Source organism: Schistocerca serialis, chromosome 7 (genome assembly GCF_023864345.2).
Source record: "Schistocerca serialis cubense isolate TAMUIC-IGC-003099 chromosome 7, iqSchSeri2.2, whole genome shotgun sequence".
NCBI classification, from domain to species: Eukaryota; Metazoa; Arthropoda; class Insecta; order Orthoptera; family Acrididae; genus Schistocerca; species Schistocerca serialis.
Genome location: NC_064644.1, coordinates 458,885,336 through 458,904,053, shown reverse-complemented (window position 1 = coordinate 458,904,053; position 18,718 = coordinate 458,885,336). Strand labels below are relative to the sequence as shown.

The 18,718-nt window shown below is 44.5% G+C and overlaps 1 protein-coding gene across 2 annotated transcripts in view; it reads left to right on the top strand.

The window, feature by feature from the left end:
• Positions 1-18,718, top strand: part of LOC126412741 (neuroendocrine convertase 1-like) — a 492,712-nt gene that overhangs the window by 385,388 nt on the left and 88,606 nt on the right. For both annotated transcript variants that reach the window (XM_050082477.1, XM_050082478.1), the window contains exon 10: positions 9,943-10,161. In XM_050082477.1, coding sequence (XP_049938434.1) covers positions 9,943-10,161 — 219 coding nt within the window. The remainder of the gene's footprint in view (positions 1-9,942; positions 10,162-18,718) is intronic.

Sequence of the window (18,718 nt, the reverse complement as noted above, 5' to 3'; positions counted from 1 at the left end):
GTAGTCCTTCCTTTTTGACCTGAACTAGGAACTCGTGTAATCGCTTATACTTCCAATTGTTGATTACCGTAAAGTTATCCAGTAATGTCTTATGCGGAAAACTTCACCGCGAGTGGAACAGATTATGAACGCCTACGTTCGATATGTCAGTGATGTTCGACCCGTTGATCATACTTCCTCCATCATGTACACAGTTATGCTGGCTGTATGCAGGCAAGCGCACAATTTCTTGTACAATCTGTCTTCTCTACTGTCTTATCGGCGTACACTGTCCCTCTTATCTGTCCTCAGTCTTAACGATCCTGTCTGAACAGCGTGACAGAAACACCCCGTCCCATCAGAGAAAAATCATTCCTGTCCCACCCCATAACTCAGTCTCTTTCTCGAAGTTCTGATAAGTAGCAAGAATCCCACTCTGGAATAATCTTCCTCATTCGAGCAGGAAAATGAATAACATCTCCAGTTTGAAAACGATATTAATGACATTTCAACTGAAACAACAATAATGTCTACTTTTCTCCCCTGTACTCACTAGTTACTTTCTTTCCACCTACAAATTGCTCATTTCCCAGTGCTCCTATCTCGTGCATTGTGCTTAAATTTCGCTCTCTTGGAAAACTCTATATCAGAACATATCTTTTTATACACCTACAAGCACTTCTTTGCAATGACACTATCACTTCTCATTATTATTATTATTTTTATTATTAGTTGCAGCAGTAGCATTTTTGGAACCACTACCAGTACTAACTTCATTAGTTATTAATCAGTTCTGTATGTTTACATTATCTCTCATGCACTGACATCAATTTTAATTGTATTAATAACCCCTTATTTCTATTAGCCATATTGAAGTTACTGTTGAAGGCAGTAACATAATCGGCTTGCATAAATACACTGACGAAAAAAAATTGCAACACAAAGAAATAATTAATGTAGAATAACGAAATTTCCGGAATACGTCTGTCTAGACAACATATTTAAGTGATTAACATTGCAAGATCACAGGTTATTGTAAAAGCGAGAGAAGTCATTGTAAATATGAAATTACGGTACTTTAATAACCAGTGTAACTGCCTGAATGTCGAATGCAAGCATGTAACCGTGTATGCATGGTGTTGTATAGGTGCCGGATATTAGTTTGTGGGATGGAATTCCATGTCAGTTGGATTCGGTCGGTCAATTCATGGACGGTTACCGCTGGGTATAGATGACACTGGAGTTATCGTCCAACGATGTCCCGTAAGTACTCGATTGGAGACAGAACCGGTGATCGAGCTGGCCAAGGCAACGCTTCGATACTGTAAAACATGTTTGGTTACAACAGCGATATAAGGGTCAGCGTTATCTTGTTGTAAAACACGTCTTGGAATGCTGTTCATGAGTGGCAGCATAACTGGTCGAATCACCAAATGGCTCTGAGCACTATGGGACTTAACATCTGAGGCCATCAGTCCTCTAGAACTTAGAACAACTTAAACCTAACTAACCTAAGGACATCACTCACATCCATGCCCGAGGCAGGATTCGAACTTGTGACCGTAGCGGTCGCGCGGTTCTAGACTGAAGCGCCTAGAACCGCTCGGCCACACCGGCCGACCTCGAATCACCAGACTGACGTAGAAATTAGCACTGAGGTTACGTGGGATAACCACGAGAGTACTCCTGCTATCATACGAAATCGCACCCCAGAACATGACTCCAGGTGTAGGCCCAGTGTGTCTACCGCACAACAGGTTGTTTGCAGGCTCTCAACTGGCCACCATCTAACCAACACACGGCCATCAGTGCCACATTGGCAGAAAAAGCTTTTATCAAAAAATAGAACAGATCTCCACCCTGCCCTCCAATGAACTCTCGCTTGACACCACTGAAGTCGCAACTGCAGTGGTTTGGGATCGGTGCAGTGCAGGTCGTCTGGCTCTCAGCTGTCCTGGAAGTAACCGATTTGCAATAAGTCGTTGCGTCACTATGGCGCCAACTACTGCTCAAATTGCTGCTACAGAAGCAGTACGATACATCAGAGCCATACGCCGAACACGATTGTTCTTCCCTCTCGGTAGTGCCACGTAGCCGTTCGGAGTCCGGTCTTCTTGCTACGGTACATTCTCGTTACCACCGCTACCAGCAATCACGTACGATGCTTACATTTCTGCCAAGTCTTTCTGCTACACCGCAGTACGAATATCCAGGTTCTCGTACAGCTACTACGCGACTGCATTCAAATTCAGTGAGGTGTTGATAATGGCGTCTTTGATTCCTTCAAAGCATTCTTGACCAACATCAACTCACCACATCAAGTCGCCACGTCCAGTCCCAAACGTAACTGACGGTCTCGACCATTACAGCTTCTATTTAAAGGAAATCCCCGAGGGTTGGAACTTTAGTAGTGGCAACTATACGTGTTTCAAAGTTTTACTGACCTTCAGAATAGTCACCACATTGTGTATAACCCGTTGCCAGCGATGTGGAAGTAGTAGGATACTCTTAGCAGTTTCAGTTGTGTTGACAGTTCGAGCGGCGCCGACTATTGCCCGACGAATTGGTAGCAGTTCTGAAGCGAATACCGTGAAGTGTTTCCCTCAATTTAGATATCGAGTTGGTCTCACGAGGGCTTAAGTCAGGGGAGAGCAGTAGGTACTATTCCACTTAGCAGCCCCATAGTCAAACAAATCAGTAACAGCTTGTACTCTACGTGCTTGAGCATTGTCCTGCAAAATGATGGTCAGTTCCTGCAGACAGTGTCATCACTTCTGTCTCTATGCCGTTCCTGTTTGGAACACGACCTACGACCAGCTTAGAGACAGAACTGATGACACTTTCTGCAGGACCTGACCATCATTTTGCAGGACAGTGCTCAAGAACGTACAGTGCAAGCTGTTACTGATTTGTTTGACTGATGGGGCTGCTAAGTGCTATTCCACCTACTGCACTCCCCTGACTTAACCCCTCATGAGTTCGATTTCTAAAGCGAAGGAAGCACTTCACGGCATTCGCTTCAGAACTGCTACAAATTCGTCAGGCAATACCCCGCGCCGCTCGAACTGTCAACACAACTTGCACTGCTAAGAGTATCATACGACTTTCACATCGTTGGCAACGGGTTATACACAATGCTGGTGACTACTTTGAAGATCAGTAAAACTTTGAAAGACGTATCTATTTTGTACGACCTGTAAATTAATAGTTGCCACTATTAAAGGTCCAACCCTCGTAATTTGTGACCTTTATAGCGGCACTACTAGCGCCTCTCTTACTCACCTGGATTCAAATCTGAATATACATCATCTTTCAGACAAGAAACACGCCTACCAACTTTCGGTCCTGACGCACAATACCGTCTTCGTTTTGTTTTGTTCTTCCGTCAGTGGGTATTTTCATTTTCATTCTTGTTCGTACAGGGTGTTTCAAAAATGACCGGTATATTTGAAACGGCAATAAAAACTAAACGAGCAGCGATAGAAATACACCGTTTGTTGCAATATGCTTGGGACAACAGTACATTTTCAGGCAGACAAACTTTCGAAATTACAGTAGCTACAATTTTCAACAACAGATGGCGCTGCGGTCTGGGAAACTCTATAGTACGATATTTTCCACATATCCACCATGCGTAGCAATAATATGGCGTAGTCTCTGAATGAAATTACCCGAAACCTTTGACAACGTGTCTGGCGGAATGGCTTCACATGCAGATGAGATGTACTGCTTCAGCTGTTCAATTGTTTCTGGATTCTGGCGGTACACCTGGTCTTTCAAGTGTCGCCACAGAAAGAAGTCACAGGGGTTCATGTCTGGCGAATAGGGAGGCCAATCCACGCCGCCTCCTGTATGTTTCGGATAGCCCAAAGCAATCACACGATCATCGAAATATTCATTCAGGAAATTAAAGACGCCGGCCGTGCCATGTGGCCGGGCACCATCTTGCATAAACCACGAGGTGTTCGCAGTGTCGTCTAAGGCAGTTTGTACTGCCACAAATTCACGAAGAATGTCCAGATAGCGTGATGCAGTAATCGTTTCGGATCTGAAAAGTGGGCCAATGATTCCTTTGGAAGAAATGGCGGCCCAGACCAGTACTTTTTGAGGATGCAGGGACGATGGCACTGCAACATGGGGCTTTTCGGTTCCCCATATGCGCCAATTCTGTTTATTGACGAAGCCGTCCAAGTAAAAATAAGCTTCGTCAGTAAACCAAATGCTGCCCACATGCATATCGCCGTCATCAATCCTGTGCACTATATCGTTAGCGAATGTCTCTCGTGCAGCAATGGTAGCGGCGCTGAGGGGTTGCCGTGTTTGAATTTTGTATGGATAGAGGTGTAAACCCTGGCGCATGAGACGATACGTGGACGTTGGCGTCATTTGGACCGCAGCTGCACCACGGCGAACGGAAACCCGAGGCCACTGTTGGATCACCTGCTGCACTAGCTGCGCGTTGCCCTCTGTGGTTGCCGTACGCGGTCGCCCTACCTTTCCAGCACGTTCATCCGTCACGTTCCCAGTCCGTTGAAATTTTTCAAACAGATCCTTTATTGTATCGCTTTTCGGTCCTTTGGTTACATTAAACCTCCGTTGAAAACTTCGTCTTGTTGCAACAACACTGTGTTCTAGGCGGTGGAATTCCAACACCAGAAAAATCCTCTGTTCTAAGGAATAAACCATGTTGTCTACAGCACACTTGCACGTTGTGAACAGCACACGCTTACAGCAGAAAGACGACGTACAGAATGGCGCACCCACAGACTGCGTTGTCTTTTATATCTTTCACATCACTTGCAGCGACATCTGTTGTTGAAAATTGTAACTACTGTAATTTCGAAAGTTTGTCCGCCTGAAAATGTACTGTTGTCCCAAGCATATTGCAACAAACGGTGTAATTCTATCGCTGCTCGTTTAGTTTTTATTGCCGTTTCAAATATACCGGTCATTTTTGAAACACCCTGTACATGCATTGGTCGCACGCTTGTACAACGTCTACACATTGTCGATTGGTCTGGTATGCACCAATGTCTTTCAGTCTCCGAATAGTGAGAAGTCGAACGTATGCAGGTCCGACGCACGGGGCGGCCGCGCTGCCGGACCTCCTCGACCAACTCATCGCCCTTGAAACGTCGGGGTGAAGAACTGCCGCACGACCTGTAGATTATCGGGTGGTGTCCAGTTATGCATAAACCAGCGACGGTGTATTTCTGCAAGAGAATGTTCTCTAATGGAGATGGTAATTCATGGCGCATATCGGTGATACACAGCATCTGCTAAACCGTCTGGTAAAGCGTGTGGGCTTCTGAGTCTTGTCACCAACAATTCCTGTCCGTACGTTGTTCCTAATGCTTCATCTCCACGACTGCTCGAGAATTTGCTTCTGCCAACATATGTGTATTACGGTCATTTACTCTTGTGAGTCCTCCCTCATTTTCAAATAATAGGCAGGCTGTGAGCTACGATATTTAGTAGTCTGTGGCAGAACTGTAACCCGGCATGGTGGTGTACCAGTCATAGGTTTTGCACACGTTGGATATGACAGAGGTAAAGCAATTACTCGTGCAGAAATGTCCACGACAGAGTGTGACTAATACCTACAGCGACTCAAGTTCTTCGCACACTTGTTTTAGGATCATGTTCTACATGTTGCAATACTTCCTCGTCAGTTTCCGGCGTGGGAACTGTGCGAGACCAATCGCGGTCCGTTATCCTTGCTGCCAATGGTCCAGTGTCAGCATGTGGCTGGAATAGGCTACTGAACACTCTTGCAGATCGAAGGGCACATTGTCGTTCGGCGTACACTTCATAGACTTGGAGATTACCGCCGCCGGCTGACCCTGGGGTTGCCAAAGTGTGCCTCCACAGTTCCCAGTGCAGTTGTGGCGTTACACTAGGGGCCTCATAGTGCTATCACAAAAATAATAATGTGGTTTGACGACGGTTATTTGAATTTCAATTTTACGTGTCCTACTGTTAGAAGTAAAGAATTACGACAGTATGTCATTTGTTTCAAAGTTCTAGCTACTGAACCAAAGCTTCCTAACAAAGTGAAACGACATTAGGAATCAAATGACGCTAGTTTGGTAAATAAACCACGAGAGTGGATTTTACACACGTTAAAAATAAATGTGTGTGTGAAATCTTATGAGACTTAACTGCTAAGGTCATCAGTCCCTAAGATTACACACTACTTAACCTAAATTGTCCTAAGGACAAACACACACACCCATGCCCGAGGGAGGACTCGAACCTCCGCCGGGACCAGCCACACAGTCCACACATTAAAAGAAACGACAAAAAAAAAAAAAAAAAAGATTGAACCAAACAAGCTTTATTTCGCATTCTTATTTCATATTAAAAATTTGCCTACAGAGCAGCAATGAGGAAGAGACTTCACGTAATAGCAGATATCATTTTAGCAGCTTCTCTGGACATGGTACTTCTTATGATAGGTGATTCATTAAAAGTTGGCCACTTAAGCCGACATGTTATCAATAAAAGTGCGTTGATGTGGGGACTGGACACATTTCGCCAATTTATTTCAGTAATTCTTGCTGGCTTTCACGTGGGAATATCTGAAAAAAAGGTGTACTGCCTCTGAAATGAACTTCAAACTCACCTTGATGAAGAGAAATATTTCAGTTCGGATAAGTTCTTAGACAGTGACTTCATTCTGAAGAGGTTGTACCATTGTGACACTTTGCATCTGTCTCACAAATTTCAGACCGAAACTAGTATTCTGGACAAAAAAGTTGGATTATGAAGATATGCATTAAATTTTCCCTACCGATCACACAGTTTTATGAGACAGTGACTTCCAGTTAAGTAAAGAACTGAAGCCATGCCTGTCGAGGATCTGATTAAACTCACTAATTGCTTTCTGGAGTACTTTCCTGAAGAAACTGTTTGTCACAAATGGATCAAAGAGTCGTTCTATCAACACTTACCGCCACAGAACGAGAGCAATTTATTGATATTTAGGTTCCAAACTGAAAACGAATTTCGTTTCCCCGTTAGTGCTGGTGCTTTGGAGCATAGTTGAACAGGAGTATCCCGAAATAAGTAACAAGGAACAAAGATTTTTGATGCTTTTTAAAGGTCCTACTTATGTGGTGAAGGTTCCGCAGCATTGCCAGCCATCAACATGAAATGCAGACTGCGAATGAATGTAGAGAAAAAGAAGCCAGTCACCATTTCCAGCCGTGTGTTGGGATTTGAAGAACTGATGATGAAGAAACAAGTTCATGCTTCCCATAGATTTCGTTGCAAGAATAAGGTGTAAAGACATTAAAAGTTGATTTAAACGTGTTATTTCAACAGTTAACAGAGAGAAAATTAGTGTTATTTTTTATTTAATTTTTTCTTTATTTGTTCTTTAATTATTTTGAAACTTAGTTTTACTTACCCTAGTCTTCGAGTCCGATGTCATCTATTAAAGATATCACAGGTGTTTGTGTTAACATCAAGGGAGCCGTGGACCCAAACAGTCTGAAAACCATTGTGCTAACCCGTAACAGAATACCGTGTCTGCCACTTTCACCGTGAAGTAGTAAGTCTCCGTAGCACCTTTTATGGTAGTTCGTCCACGATGCAAGGAATCACTCTTGTTTTGGTAACTTAATGCACTGGCAGTAAAACAGCCTCAACTGACTTATGTAGTAAGTCGTTGCAATGTGTGACTGGTCCAGCGCCAGCATTAGCCTCGAAGAGTTACTACCAAACATGCGCAACAAACTGCGACAATTAGTCACTGCCGAATATTACACGCTATTTGTCACAAGCAAACCAGCCCATACCCCAACAGGTTTGGTTTCGGGGCATTGAACCGTGAATTTACTTTCAAAGAATATTCTTAAAAATTTCTTTTACTTACTAGCGATTCATCAAGGACATTAACACATTTAATCACACTATGTGAGCGTGGAAGCAGTTGCCAGGGAGTAACTGATGAAATCATACACAAATGGCAATTTATTCACTTTAATGGTGACTAAAGCATTTTTTAAAAGAAATAGATTTAAAATTATAGTCAGAAAACACCCTCTAAATATCAAGTTACAATTTATTCAGAGGTAGAAAAAACAAATTTTTGACTGTATGAGCTTTCGGGCTGAGAACCATGCCGCTCCCTTTTGACACTGCCGTAGTCGGGACCGCTCACAACAACCTCTGAAAGACTGCACTGGTGCAAATCTGCAACACACTAGGTTACTTTAAACTAAAAATTTTAACAACTCACACAAGCACATGAACTATGCACCCAGTAGGAGGAATGGAAATGGTACAAAACACTAAAATTAAAATATTAACTTGCCACCGAAGGTGCAACTTGGTTTTAACTTTTAAGAAAAGTCTTACGGTGGATGGGTGGCAACTATATATACTAAAATGACCATTTAAATAAAATCCCATGAAATGCAATCTTATATAAAATTATACAAGGTTGGCCAAACGAGTTAACATGCTCTACAGTACACATATACCGCCTCTCAAGATGATAAGCAACATCAAAACATATTCCAGGAATTAGGCCGTTACACTCCAAGCAATGAATTCGTTAACACACCGAATCCGACAAACATGACAGAGGCAGATTGACAGGGAGATTACCGAACAACCCGAACCGAAGGTTGCTCTAACCCGACCCTACTCCACAAGGGAAAACCGGACCACCCACTTCATAAATAACGACCTTCCCGCGGGTGGGCAAACGGAGAAGCATGGTGGGACGACCCCAAAACAAAGCGGCTGGTGACCTCACCAAGGAAGCAAGTAGAATTTAACGAGTAAATGAAACAACATATCACGAATCACTTAACTTCTAATAAACTGCGATTTCTGGAGAAGACCTGGCGCAGCACCCCCAAATCGCTCTCCCGAGCCACCGCTCCCAGCCGCTTCAACGGACGCAGGAAGGCGCGCCGATCTCCCGTCTCACAGCGTCGTCGCAGCTCGCACCGGCCAGACCGATGTCGGGGGTTGAGTCCTGTTGCTCTCGTCGACCCCAAAGCCACTACCCCTCGCTATACGGCGCGGCCCACTGGACTGACGTGGCGACCTCACATGCGCCGACGCTCAAGGCGGACAAGTCATCGTTTGTCTCAGTGCGCGACCGACCACCCGATCGTTCCAACCGCCAATGACCGTTGCCTGAGCAACTCGAGCAGACTGGCGGCCTAACGCGCAAATTCAGATGCAGGAACTGAGCCTCGGCCGGGCGACCACTCGCTGAGTTCTCTTCCTGGTGGAGTGGCAAGACTCTCATTTGTCCGGATTTAAAGATTGGTCCGAACGAAAGACATATTAGCCGGCCGCGGTGGCCGTGCTCTTCTGGTGCTGCAGTCCGGAACCGCGAGGCTGCTACGGTCGCAGGTTCGAATCCTGCCTCGGGCATGGGTGTGTGTGATGTCCTTAGGTTAGTTAGGTTTAAGTAGTTCTAAGTTCTAGGGGACTTATGACCTAAGATGTTGAGTCCCATAGTGCTCAGAGCCATTTGAACCATTTGAAAGACATATTAACACTCCGGACGACAGACAGACACTAACTGTCTCACAAATTCGGACGAGAGACAGACTAGCAAGTTGGGGACGAGAGACTGATCCCACACTGACTCCAGACTCACCCAAAGTGACCGACTGGCGAGCTCATAGCGCCCCTTAAATGCGCGTGAACAGGCAACCTTTCCCCTTTCCCACCAGAGGGAGACCAAAGCTGCGCCACCGCCAGAAACGGAGGGCGACTGCTTCACACTACGCGCTGCGGCGCGCTCTGCAAAACAGCAATTTTCTCTTACCACGGCTCAGGCATCTTTCCTTCTGGTTTTGATCGATGCTGTTTCCTGTATGATTATCTAACACTTTTGATAAAGCTGCTGTACTTATGTGTGAAGCCGTAGTATTACAGTACGCGACACGTGCGCTGTGGTGACGGGGTCTGTGTGTGTGTCTGCTGCTGCAGCCCGGAGCTGACGTGGCGCGACGTGCAGCACCTGGTGGCCTGGACAGCCGAGTGGGCTCCGCTGAGCGACAACCGCGGCTGGTCGCGCAACGCGGCCGGCTTCCGGGTCAACACCCGCTTCGGCTTTGGCCTGATGAACGCCTTCGCCCTCGTCTCGGCCGCTGCCAACTGGACTAACGTGCCGCCCAAGGCCATCTGCTCCACCCCCATGACGCCCACGTGAGTAGCTGTCACGTCGCAACGCGCATTAACAAAATGAGGTCACAATATTAGGAACTCTTGCTTTGGTTTCCAGTCGGTACATAACGCTTTCTTACAGTTCTCTAAGCTGTTCCTTCCTGCGTAAGTATCTCCATCACTGCAAAACTACTGCAACCAACCTTGCCGACCATTAAATAGGCAGCACCAGCAAGGACGGCATACAAAGATAATTGTACTTGTTATTCGTGTGCACTATAGAGGGAAGGACACGTGATTAAAATATGGGTCATTTTGGTGTGTATAGGGGGTCGTGTCATGGCTAGGGCTGTTGTTGAAAATACCTCGGCGGTAGTTTTCCTGCGATATATCGATATATCGCATTCTAAGTAGCAATATCGAGTGCCGATATTTTCATTTTATATTATATTTTATTCGCAAATACGGAAAATATTTGAAATTGTTCTTTTGAAATTGTAGTAGAACATAATTTTACTTTCACTGTCTGAAGCAGTCTGCTTCTTGAGCTTTTATCACGTTCAGTCTTTCTCTCTGACATAAAGAAGAAGTCCGATTGCTCGGTGGGGGGGGGGGGGGGGGGGAGGCCCAGTGCGAGGGGAAGGAGCGGGGGGTGGCAGTGTGAATTGAATAACAAGATTTCCGATGTGAAGACACAGCACACCAGTTGCGTTGACAAACACTTATTAATGCAGATAGTGCGCTATTTCTTCACATCGACATTCTTCAAAAACATTTGCTGCAAATTACGAACAAAAATCTAAATGACAAGACTGGTTTCTGTGGTGGGCGGAGACGTGTGAGGGAAAATGGTGACGTAATCGGTGCTCGGCGCTACGAAAAGCAACTGGAAAGTTTAGCTTCACCACGCAGTTTTGGCACTACAGCTGCTAGTACGCTGGCATTTATAGAAATGGAAAAACAGAGGAGTCGATGTAAAATGTACCAGACAAATACGATATGTGACGAAACTGAACTACGGACCCATCGGACACCTGTCATTGTGACACTTACATGCAGATACCATTTTTCGCAAAGTGGTTATCGCTAAGCTTGACGGTGTATCGTTTACCTTTCAATTCTTGCTGTAAGGGGGATAGCCAGGCTGCTAGCTTATTGATGTACAGAATATCTAATAATAAACCAGTACTTAAATATACAGCTCTAAAGCCGACAGTGTATTTACAATGTGCAAACGGTATATTTATAGGCCGGCACGTCATATTTTTTTATGTCGGTATATTGATATATCGAACGTTTTCGATATTTCGAGAGCTGACATGACTTTTTTTTAAACATCCATTCATCGGATTCCCGTTATTCTTAAAAACATGAACAGTGCTAGTCCAGGCAGACGTTCAACCAACAGCTTTGGATGAAGCTGTTGTCTGCTTGGCGCAATTAGGACATTGATGACTGCAACGGAGATGGACGTTTTTTAGATTTATAGGAAGTGAATAAGGATACAAACGCTTCCAGATACAATTTACAAACGTTTTACTTCCCAATACTTCAGCTCTACTCAGAGAAGTGTCTTACAGTAGCCTTTGACATATCAGTGATTACATTCTACCGCTCACTATGTTAAGGCTTTTCAGCAACTCCCAGATCCTGAGTTCTACATTTCACTGCTCGAGACTTGCTGTAGTGATATACAATTAAATACCTGAAGAGTTGAGTGCGGGACAACACTCCAACTCCATGCACACAAAAATAATAACTATCCCATGTTGTGCCTCATGCCACTGGACACGTTATTCATACCAGCAGACAAGTGTAAGACGGTGCAAGCCGTCACTTGCTTTAATCATAAATATATGTCGGAGGGACAGTAAATGTTATTATCTTTATGTATCAATATCCTTCAGATCGTGAGCTGCACCGATAATTTCTATATATGAAATTAGCGAATTTTCTCATTTCGCTTTTGTTGCCTATGTTTGCAGTCACTTTCAGAACTCAAATTAATAATCAAATTAACTAATTTAATAAGACTAAACCTTGAATTGCTGGTGTACCCGTGCATCACTACAATAAAATAAAAACAGTGAATAGTTGAGCGAGCATGAATGAGAACAGTGGTGTATTTAAGTTTACAAAATAATGACAAGTTTTTATTAATCCTTCTGTAGCTACAACAAGCTAGTACATCTCACAAAAAAATGACGAACACAAATCATAAAAGGGATGGTGCTTGACTGACAAAGCGTTCATTGGGGTGGAAGCTATACAAATTCTCCCATGAATTAATGCCTTTCACAAAGCTGTCTGACTTTGTTACATGAATCCACTGTGAGGTCCAATTCTATTAAAATCGAATCAACTACGATCAAGTACACCACTGACTGTGGTTCACCGGAGAACAGGGAGCTGTGAATATCATTCACAAACCCTACGCCGGTGCAGCAATACTTCACCCTTCCACCTTGATTTAAGCAGCAGCAGAAAACGGCACACTGTGGGCGAGGAGTGGCGCTCTGCATCAGCCGTAATGTTCTATTGCGTGCACGAAAATTATCAGATTACGCGGACTTTTTTTCTGAATACTAGAACGCGGGAGACTTCCCTATCAGATATCTGAAATCCATGCAGATTTCAGTGTGAGGTGCACCCGTTCGCTGGTCTGGCCAAACCAATTTGACTCACAGGCACGACGGTGCATGCTTGAATTAAATGTCAAACGGCCGACTCAGTTTGAACACACTTTATTATAATTAAAGAAAACGGCTTCTTGGCATACACTAAGAGTGAAACACAACAACAGACAGAAAAAAACCTCATATCTCTTGTGGTGGCAAATCAGATAAGGAAACAAGAGAATGGAAGAAAATACTGACCAAAATCTACACTACAAAATACGTGTTACTACAGTGCTACGGCGAGTGAATACAATGCTATGGCGGGCATAAGTACTGGCTGGAGTTATTCCTAGCGGTTGGTAAACACTGCCTGTCTGACTTTTTTTCCTTTATTGTTATTTTGACACCTTACACAAAGGTAGGCCTGCAACGGCAATACTAAGCCACTCTTCGGCCACAGATAATACATTGATTACAAGTGGAGACAAGGAAAAACGAAACAACACGGTGGACAGACAACAGTAGACACACAAACTGAAAAATACATGAAGTCGTTCACAAGTGCAGCGTCCAATGAAAAACGTTCAGCACTCGGGCCCTAACAGAGATGACAGAAACGGCACACGTGAACGAAGAAGCACAAATGACGAAACACTTAATCACTAACACGATAGCACACTCAAAAACACTGGCGATGATCTCCGGCACGCGAAAGTTCACTTGACATGTACGAGTCCGGGAACCTGCCAAAATGGGAAAAGGGGGAAGGAGGGAGAGAGGAGGATGTAGATGCCAATGGCAGAGGAGATGGGTGTTTGGTAAGAAGGTAGGGGGGGGGGGGGTAGGGGAGGACAGAGAGAAGGGAGAGAGGGTGCCCTTGCGACAAAAGCACAGGGGGTAGATGGGGATTTTCAAAGTTGGTAGGAGGGGTAGATAGAGGGGAGGAGGGCATCATCATGGAGGGGGAGTTGGTGGAAGCCACCTTGGGCGAGGGTATGGAGAGTGGAGAGATGGAGAGCAGGTGGGATGTGGCGATACAGGCGCAGCAGCGGACGGGGGTGGGAAAGAATGGGAGAGACAAGTGGGTGAGGGGGATCAAGTTTGCGGGAGGTGTAGAGGATCCATATACGTTCGAGGAAATGGACGAGGTGCGGGAACGGGATGAGGTCATATAAGATCTGCGTGGGGGATGGGAGGCAGATGCGATAGGCGAGGTGGAGCATATTTGAAGGGATTTGTAAAAGGTAGGAGGGGTAGAAATCCAGGCGGGATGAGCGTAGCAGAGGAGAGGGCAGATAAGAGATTTATAGGTGTGGAGGATGGTGGAGGGGTTCAGACCCCATGTGCGGCCAGAAAGGAGCTTGAGGAGACGGAGTCGGGAGTGTGCCTTTGCTTGGATAGTCCGGAAATGGGGGGTCCAGGAGAGGCGACGGTCAAGGGTGACGCCAAGATACTTGAGGCTGGGGGTGAGGGCGATAGGACGGCCTTAAATGGTGAGGTAAAATTCGAGGAGACGGAAGGAAGGGGTGGTTTTGCCTACAATGATCTCCTGGCCTGTCTGGCGGTCTAGGAGTGCTTATAAAGCCAGGTCGGCGGAGTGCTACATGAGTCATATGAGTTCCGATTGGTGGAACACTGTCACATGTTGTCTGGCGAAGTAATTCCATGTTTATTAGGAAAGTCTGTTAGTGTTAATGTGCGCTGGCGATGTTTCTCTCCGCGCTCCTGAAAGGTGGTCGGCAACTCATCTTGCTTGTTAGTTGAGCGGGCCCTTTAACAGTAAGGGGCCTCTACGACACACGCGATATGTCCGAAATGCTGTTCTACTGTCGGTACAGTTGGAAACTGCTACTGTATCTTAGTCCACCACAAGTTACAGACCACAAATCTCACCCGCTAGAGTAAGACTTTAAGTTCTCCGCCAGATGACGGCCAGAAGACGAAGAAAGCAACGAATCACAACCACTCTCCAGAAAGCTTCGGTTCGGGAACCGAATTAGCAGAAACGACACTGCCTCCAGATTATACAAACTACCCTCTACTTACTGAATCCGCTCTCGACTGTTCTGTTGGTGTGGTAGCCAGTCCAGACACAGCACCAGGTTTACCACGCTCGGAGAGCAAACATCTGCCTTTCATGTTCTGGGAGGAGCCAATCAGCGACTTAAAATCTCTCTTGTCTGAAAAAAGAAGATTTTAGACTAGGGAGGCGTCGTTCTCACTGTAAGCATGCACATGTTTCGGCAAAAAACGTCTGCCTGGACGGATCCACTGTCCCTCATTTACGAATAGATCGAATCTTTCTAGGCTGGCCATTTCCAGTTTCTGAAAGAAGGCTATTAAGCTTCCCAGACAGTTGTGCCCTTGAAATATATGTGTTGCTGTTCGCTAAAAGAACCGGGGGACTTCCTGGCGTCAGGGCAGTTACAGTCTTGCCTCCACTTAATATGAGCACCAGCTGCTCTGTCTGTATCCTCCCAGCTTCTAAAATGAGAATGCTCACACTTTTATGATCTTCCACCATTTGCACAAAAGTTAAGATTACAGCTGTCTCTCTTAAATGGCTTTCTCCACCCACCTTCCTCCAAATGGCTACCTTCACGATGGACTGTCGCCTGGCCCAGGTAAAATGTTTTGTGAGCTGGCGCCTTCCTGCTCTGACCATAAGTGGAGGATGGGACTGCCAAGGCCTGAGTCCCTCTGCAGGTACAGTCCACAGAGCGTTGCTTCCCAGAATCATTCGCACAGCCAGGTCAGTGGATTCAGTATTTATAGCCCTCAGTTCAACTCTGTACCTGTTGTCCATCGCCTCCACTACGGCCCCTCAGTACAGGTTCTCTACAGGCTACATATTCATCCTGCCCACAATTTCTTCATTTAAATTTGCCATAAATGACACTTACCAAATGTAGTACTAAGTAACACCGAGATAATGACCTAAATTATGAATACTAATCGGACAGTTTTGTTAAAATGACAGAGTGACATGCTACCTATCAACAACACTTGTTCCTCCATATATTCTGAAACACAGAGATATTAATATTCGTTCCTAATTCTAGAGTCAAACTCTACAGAGCTTGTGCTTTACTGACAGGCAGAAAACTCAAGGTAATAACTGTGGCTGGATATTTTCCAGAAAATCAGTTGCTCCTTCGAATTTGTAGTCTTCTCGCAGTTTACTGCAGCATTATCGAACTGTCACCCTATAGTGTCAGCTTCCGACAAGTAGTCTGTTCCCTACTGATAGCTGTGACCTTAACTGCGACTAAACCACTGACTACGCTGCTGAGATTGCCTCTGACTGCCATTTGTATACGGATTTTTCTGTGTCTTGGGGGAGTTTCTCTGGCAGTACTGATTTCCTCTGCTATTACAGAAAGTCCTTTTAATAGCTGAAATTTTTTCAGAATTTACTTGAACCTATTTGAATAGTCTGGAAACGCCCTACCGGGCTAGCACTTGACTTGTTCCAGCCGCTTTTACATATAGTTCTGTTATTCTAGGTCAGTGACTATGGCTAGCCCAGACTACTTTCGCTCCTGTCTGTGGTAACACGTGAGTTTGCCCCACTTCTTGGCCACCCTCATTGTGTCCTAGCACAGTTCCTGAGTGAGTGTTTAACATTACTATCTACTCATGTTTTGTTTATTTTCAGAACGTCCTAAACACTTCTTACACTAATAAAATTTGGCATCATATATGCATGAACTTTGACAGATTTGACAAGGAGGAAAATATACCTGTGAAGATAACAAGGGAAGATATACTGCAGAACTACCATGCAATCAGATTAACAGCTCATGCATCCAAGTCACTAAAAATAATAATATACAGAGAAAACGAAAAGAAAATGTAGGATCTGTTAGATAACTATGTGTTTAGCTTTTGGAAAGATAAAGGCACCAGATAGGGAGTTTTGAAGTTGGAAGCAGGACTTAAGAGAAATCAAAACACATTCATTTGATCTGTCAACCCAGAAAAAGCGTTCGACGATGTAAAATAGTGCAGAATGTTGGAAATTCTGAGAAAAATTGGAGTGAGCTGCAGGAAATGATGAGTAATATATAATAAGAACAAGTATCAAGACGCAACAAGAAGATCAAATGGTTCAAATGGCTGTAAGCACTATGGGACTTAACATCTCAGGTCATCAGTCCCCTGAACTTAGAAATACTTAAACCTAACAAATCTAAGAACATCACACACATCCATGCCCGAGGTAGGATTCGAATCTGCGACCGTAGCAGCAGCGTGGTTCCGGACTGAAGTGCCTAGAACCGCTCGATCACAGCGGCCGGCGGCAACAAGAAGAATGGAAGACTAAGAATGAAGAGCTCAGTTTAAAAATGGTGTAAGAGAGTGGTGTAATTTTTCACCCTACTGTTCAATCTTTACATCGAAGAAGCAATAACAGAAATGAGAGAAATGTTAAAGAGTGGGTTTAAAATTCAGGGTGGCCGGATATGAATGACAAGATTCGGTGATGTCATTACTGCCCTTAGGGAACGTGAAGTAGAGTTACAGAATCTGTCAAATGGGATGAACATTCTAATGAGTACAGAATATGGATTACGAGCGTTCTGATGGAGAATAAAAGGCCTACGCAAGAGCATCCCACGTCGCGTATTTGGTAACGTTTTTCCAAGTACGAACTCTGATTTCAATCCGAAGTATCAGTTCTACATCTAGGTCTACAACCATAATCCACAAGAATTGATAAGGAATGTGGTAGGTCCATTGCTTATCATTGTCACTTCCCCCTTTCGTGTTCCAATCACGAATGGTGTACGGAATTATGGTTATTATTTGACCTCCATGTGAGCCGGAATCTCTCTAAATCTAGTCTGAATGCTGTCCTACACCATGATGCACGACGCGGCACTTTCAGCATCTGCCATTGGAACTGGTTGTGCATCTCTGTGGCGCTTTCATGGTTACTAAAGAACCTGTGACTAAACGCGCTGCTATCCTTTGAATCTTCTCTGTCAATCATATCTGATAAGGCTACGACACTTACGAACAGTACAGCAGTGTAGTTCGAACGAGAGTCCTGTAGGCTACTTCATTCGTGGAGCACTGTTTACTTCCTAAGGATTCTTCCAATGAGTCTTCGGCATTTGCCTTTTCTCCAATCAGTTATATTGGTGGTTTTATCACAAATAGCTGCGTAAGTGTACTCACAGATATTAAACGAATGTGACTGCTTCCAGTGAATGATCGGACATTTTGTTATCATACAGTAACGTGCCTTTTCTCCAAGTTATGCACAGTATTTTACATTTGTTGGTGTTATTTGTTAACCGCCAATGTTTGCACCAAGGGTCGATCCATTGCAGGTCTTCTTGCATTTCACTATAATTTTTATCGTTGTGATTCCTCTACATACAGCATCATGGAATTTCCAACATTATCCATTTTCAATATAAATTAATCTCACGGTGGATTGGTTCCATGCCGTACTCAGCTGCAAAGCTGCTACCTTTATTTTTAATTTTTTGTTTCTTCATGATAGCATTATGGTTGTTTTCAGGCAAATATCCCAGGAAGCTTGGACTGTGGCAGAGGGGATCTCAAATGGGAAGACCTTGGACATAACTTACAGTCCCGGCATTCGCCAAGTAACCAAAGGAAATCTTATGAAAATCTTGGTGGGAACCAGGGGATTGGACTATTTCAGTTTATCCCTGGGGCACTGATGACCAATGCCCTGTCAAAGAGTACGACATGACGGAGAAAAATGAATAAAGACGCCAAAACATAACTAATGTACAGTAATGTAATTTCAGGAACACATTTGTCTAGGTAACATATTTAAGTGATGAACATTGCAACATCACAGGTTAATGCAAGCGCGACATCAGCCATTACAAATGTGAAATGCTGGTACATTAATGAGCGATGTAACAGCCAGAACGTTAAATGCAGCATGCAGGCGTCCATACTTCTTGTTGTACAGGTGCCATGTGTCAATTTGTTGG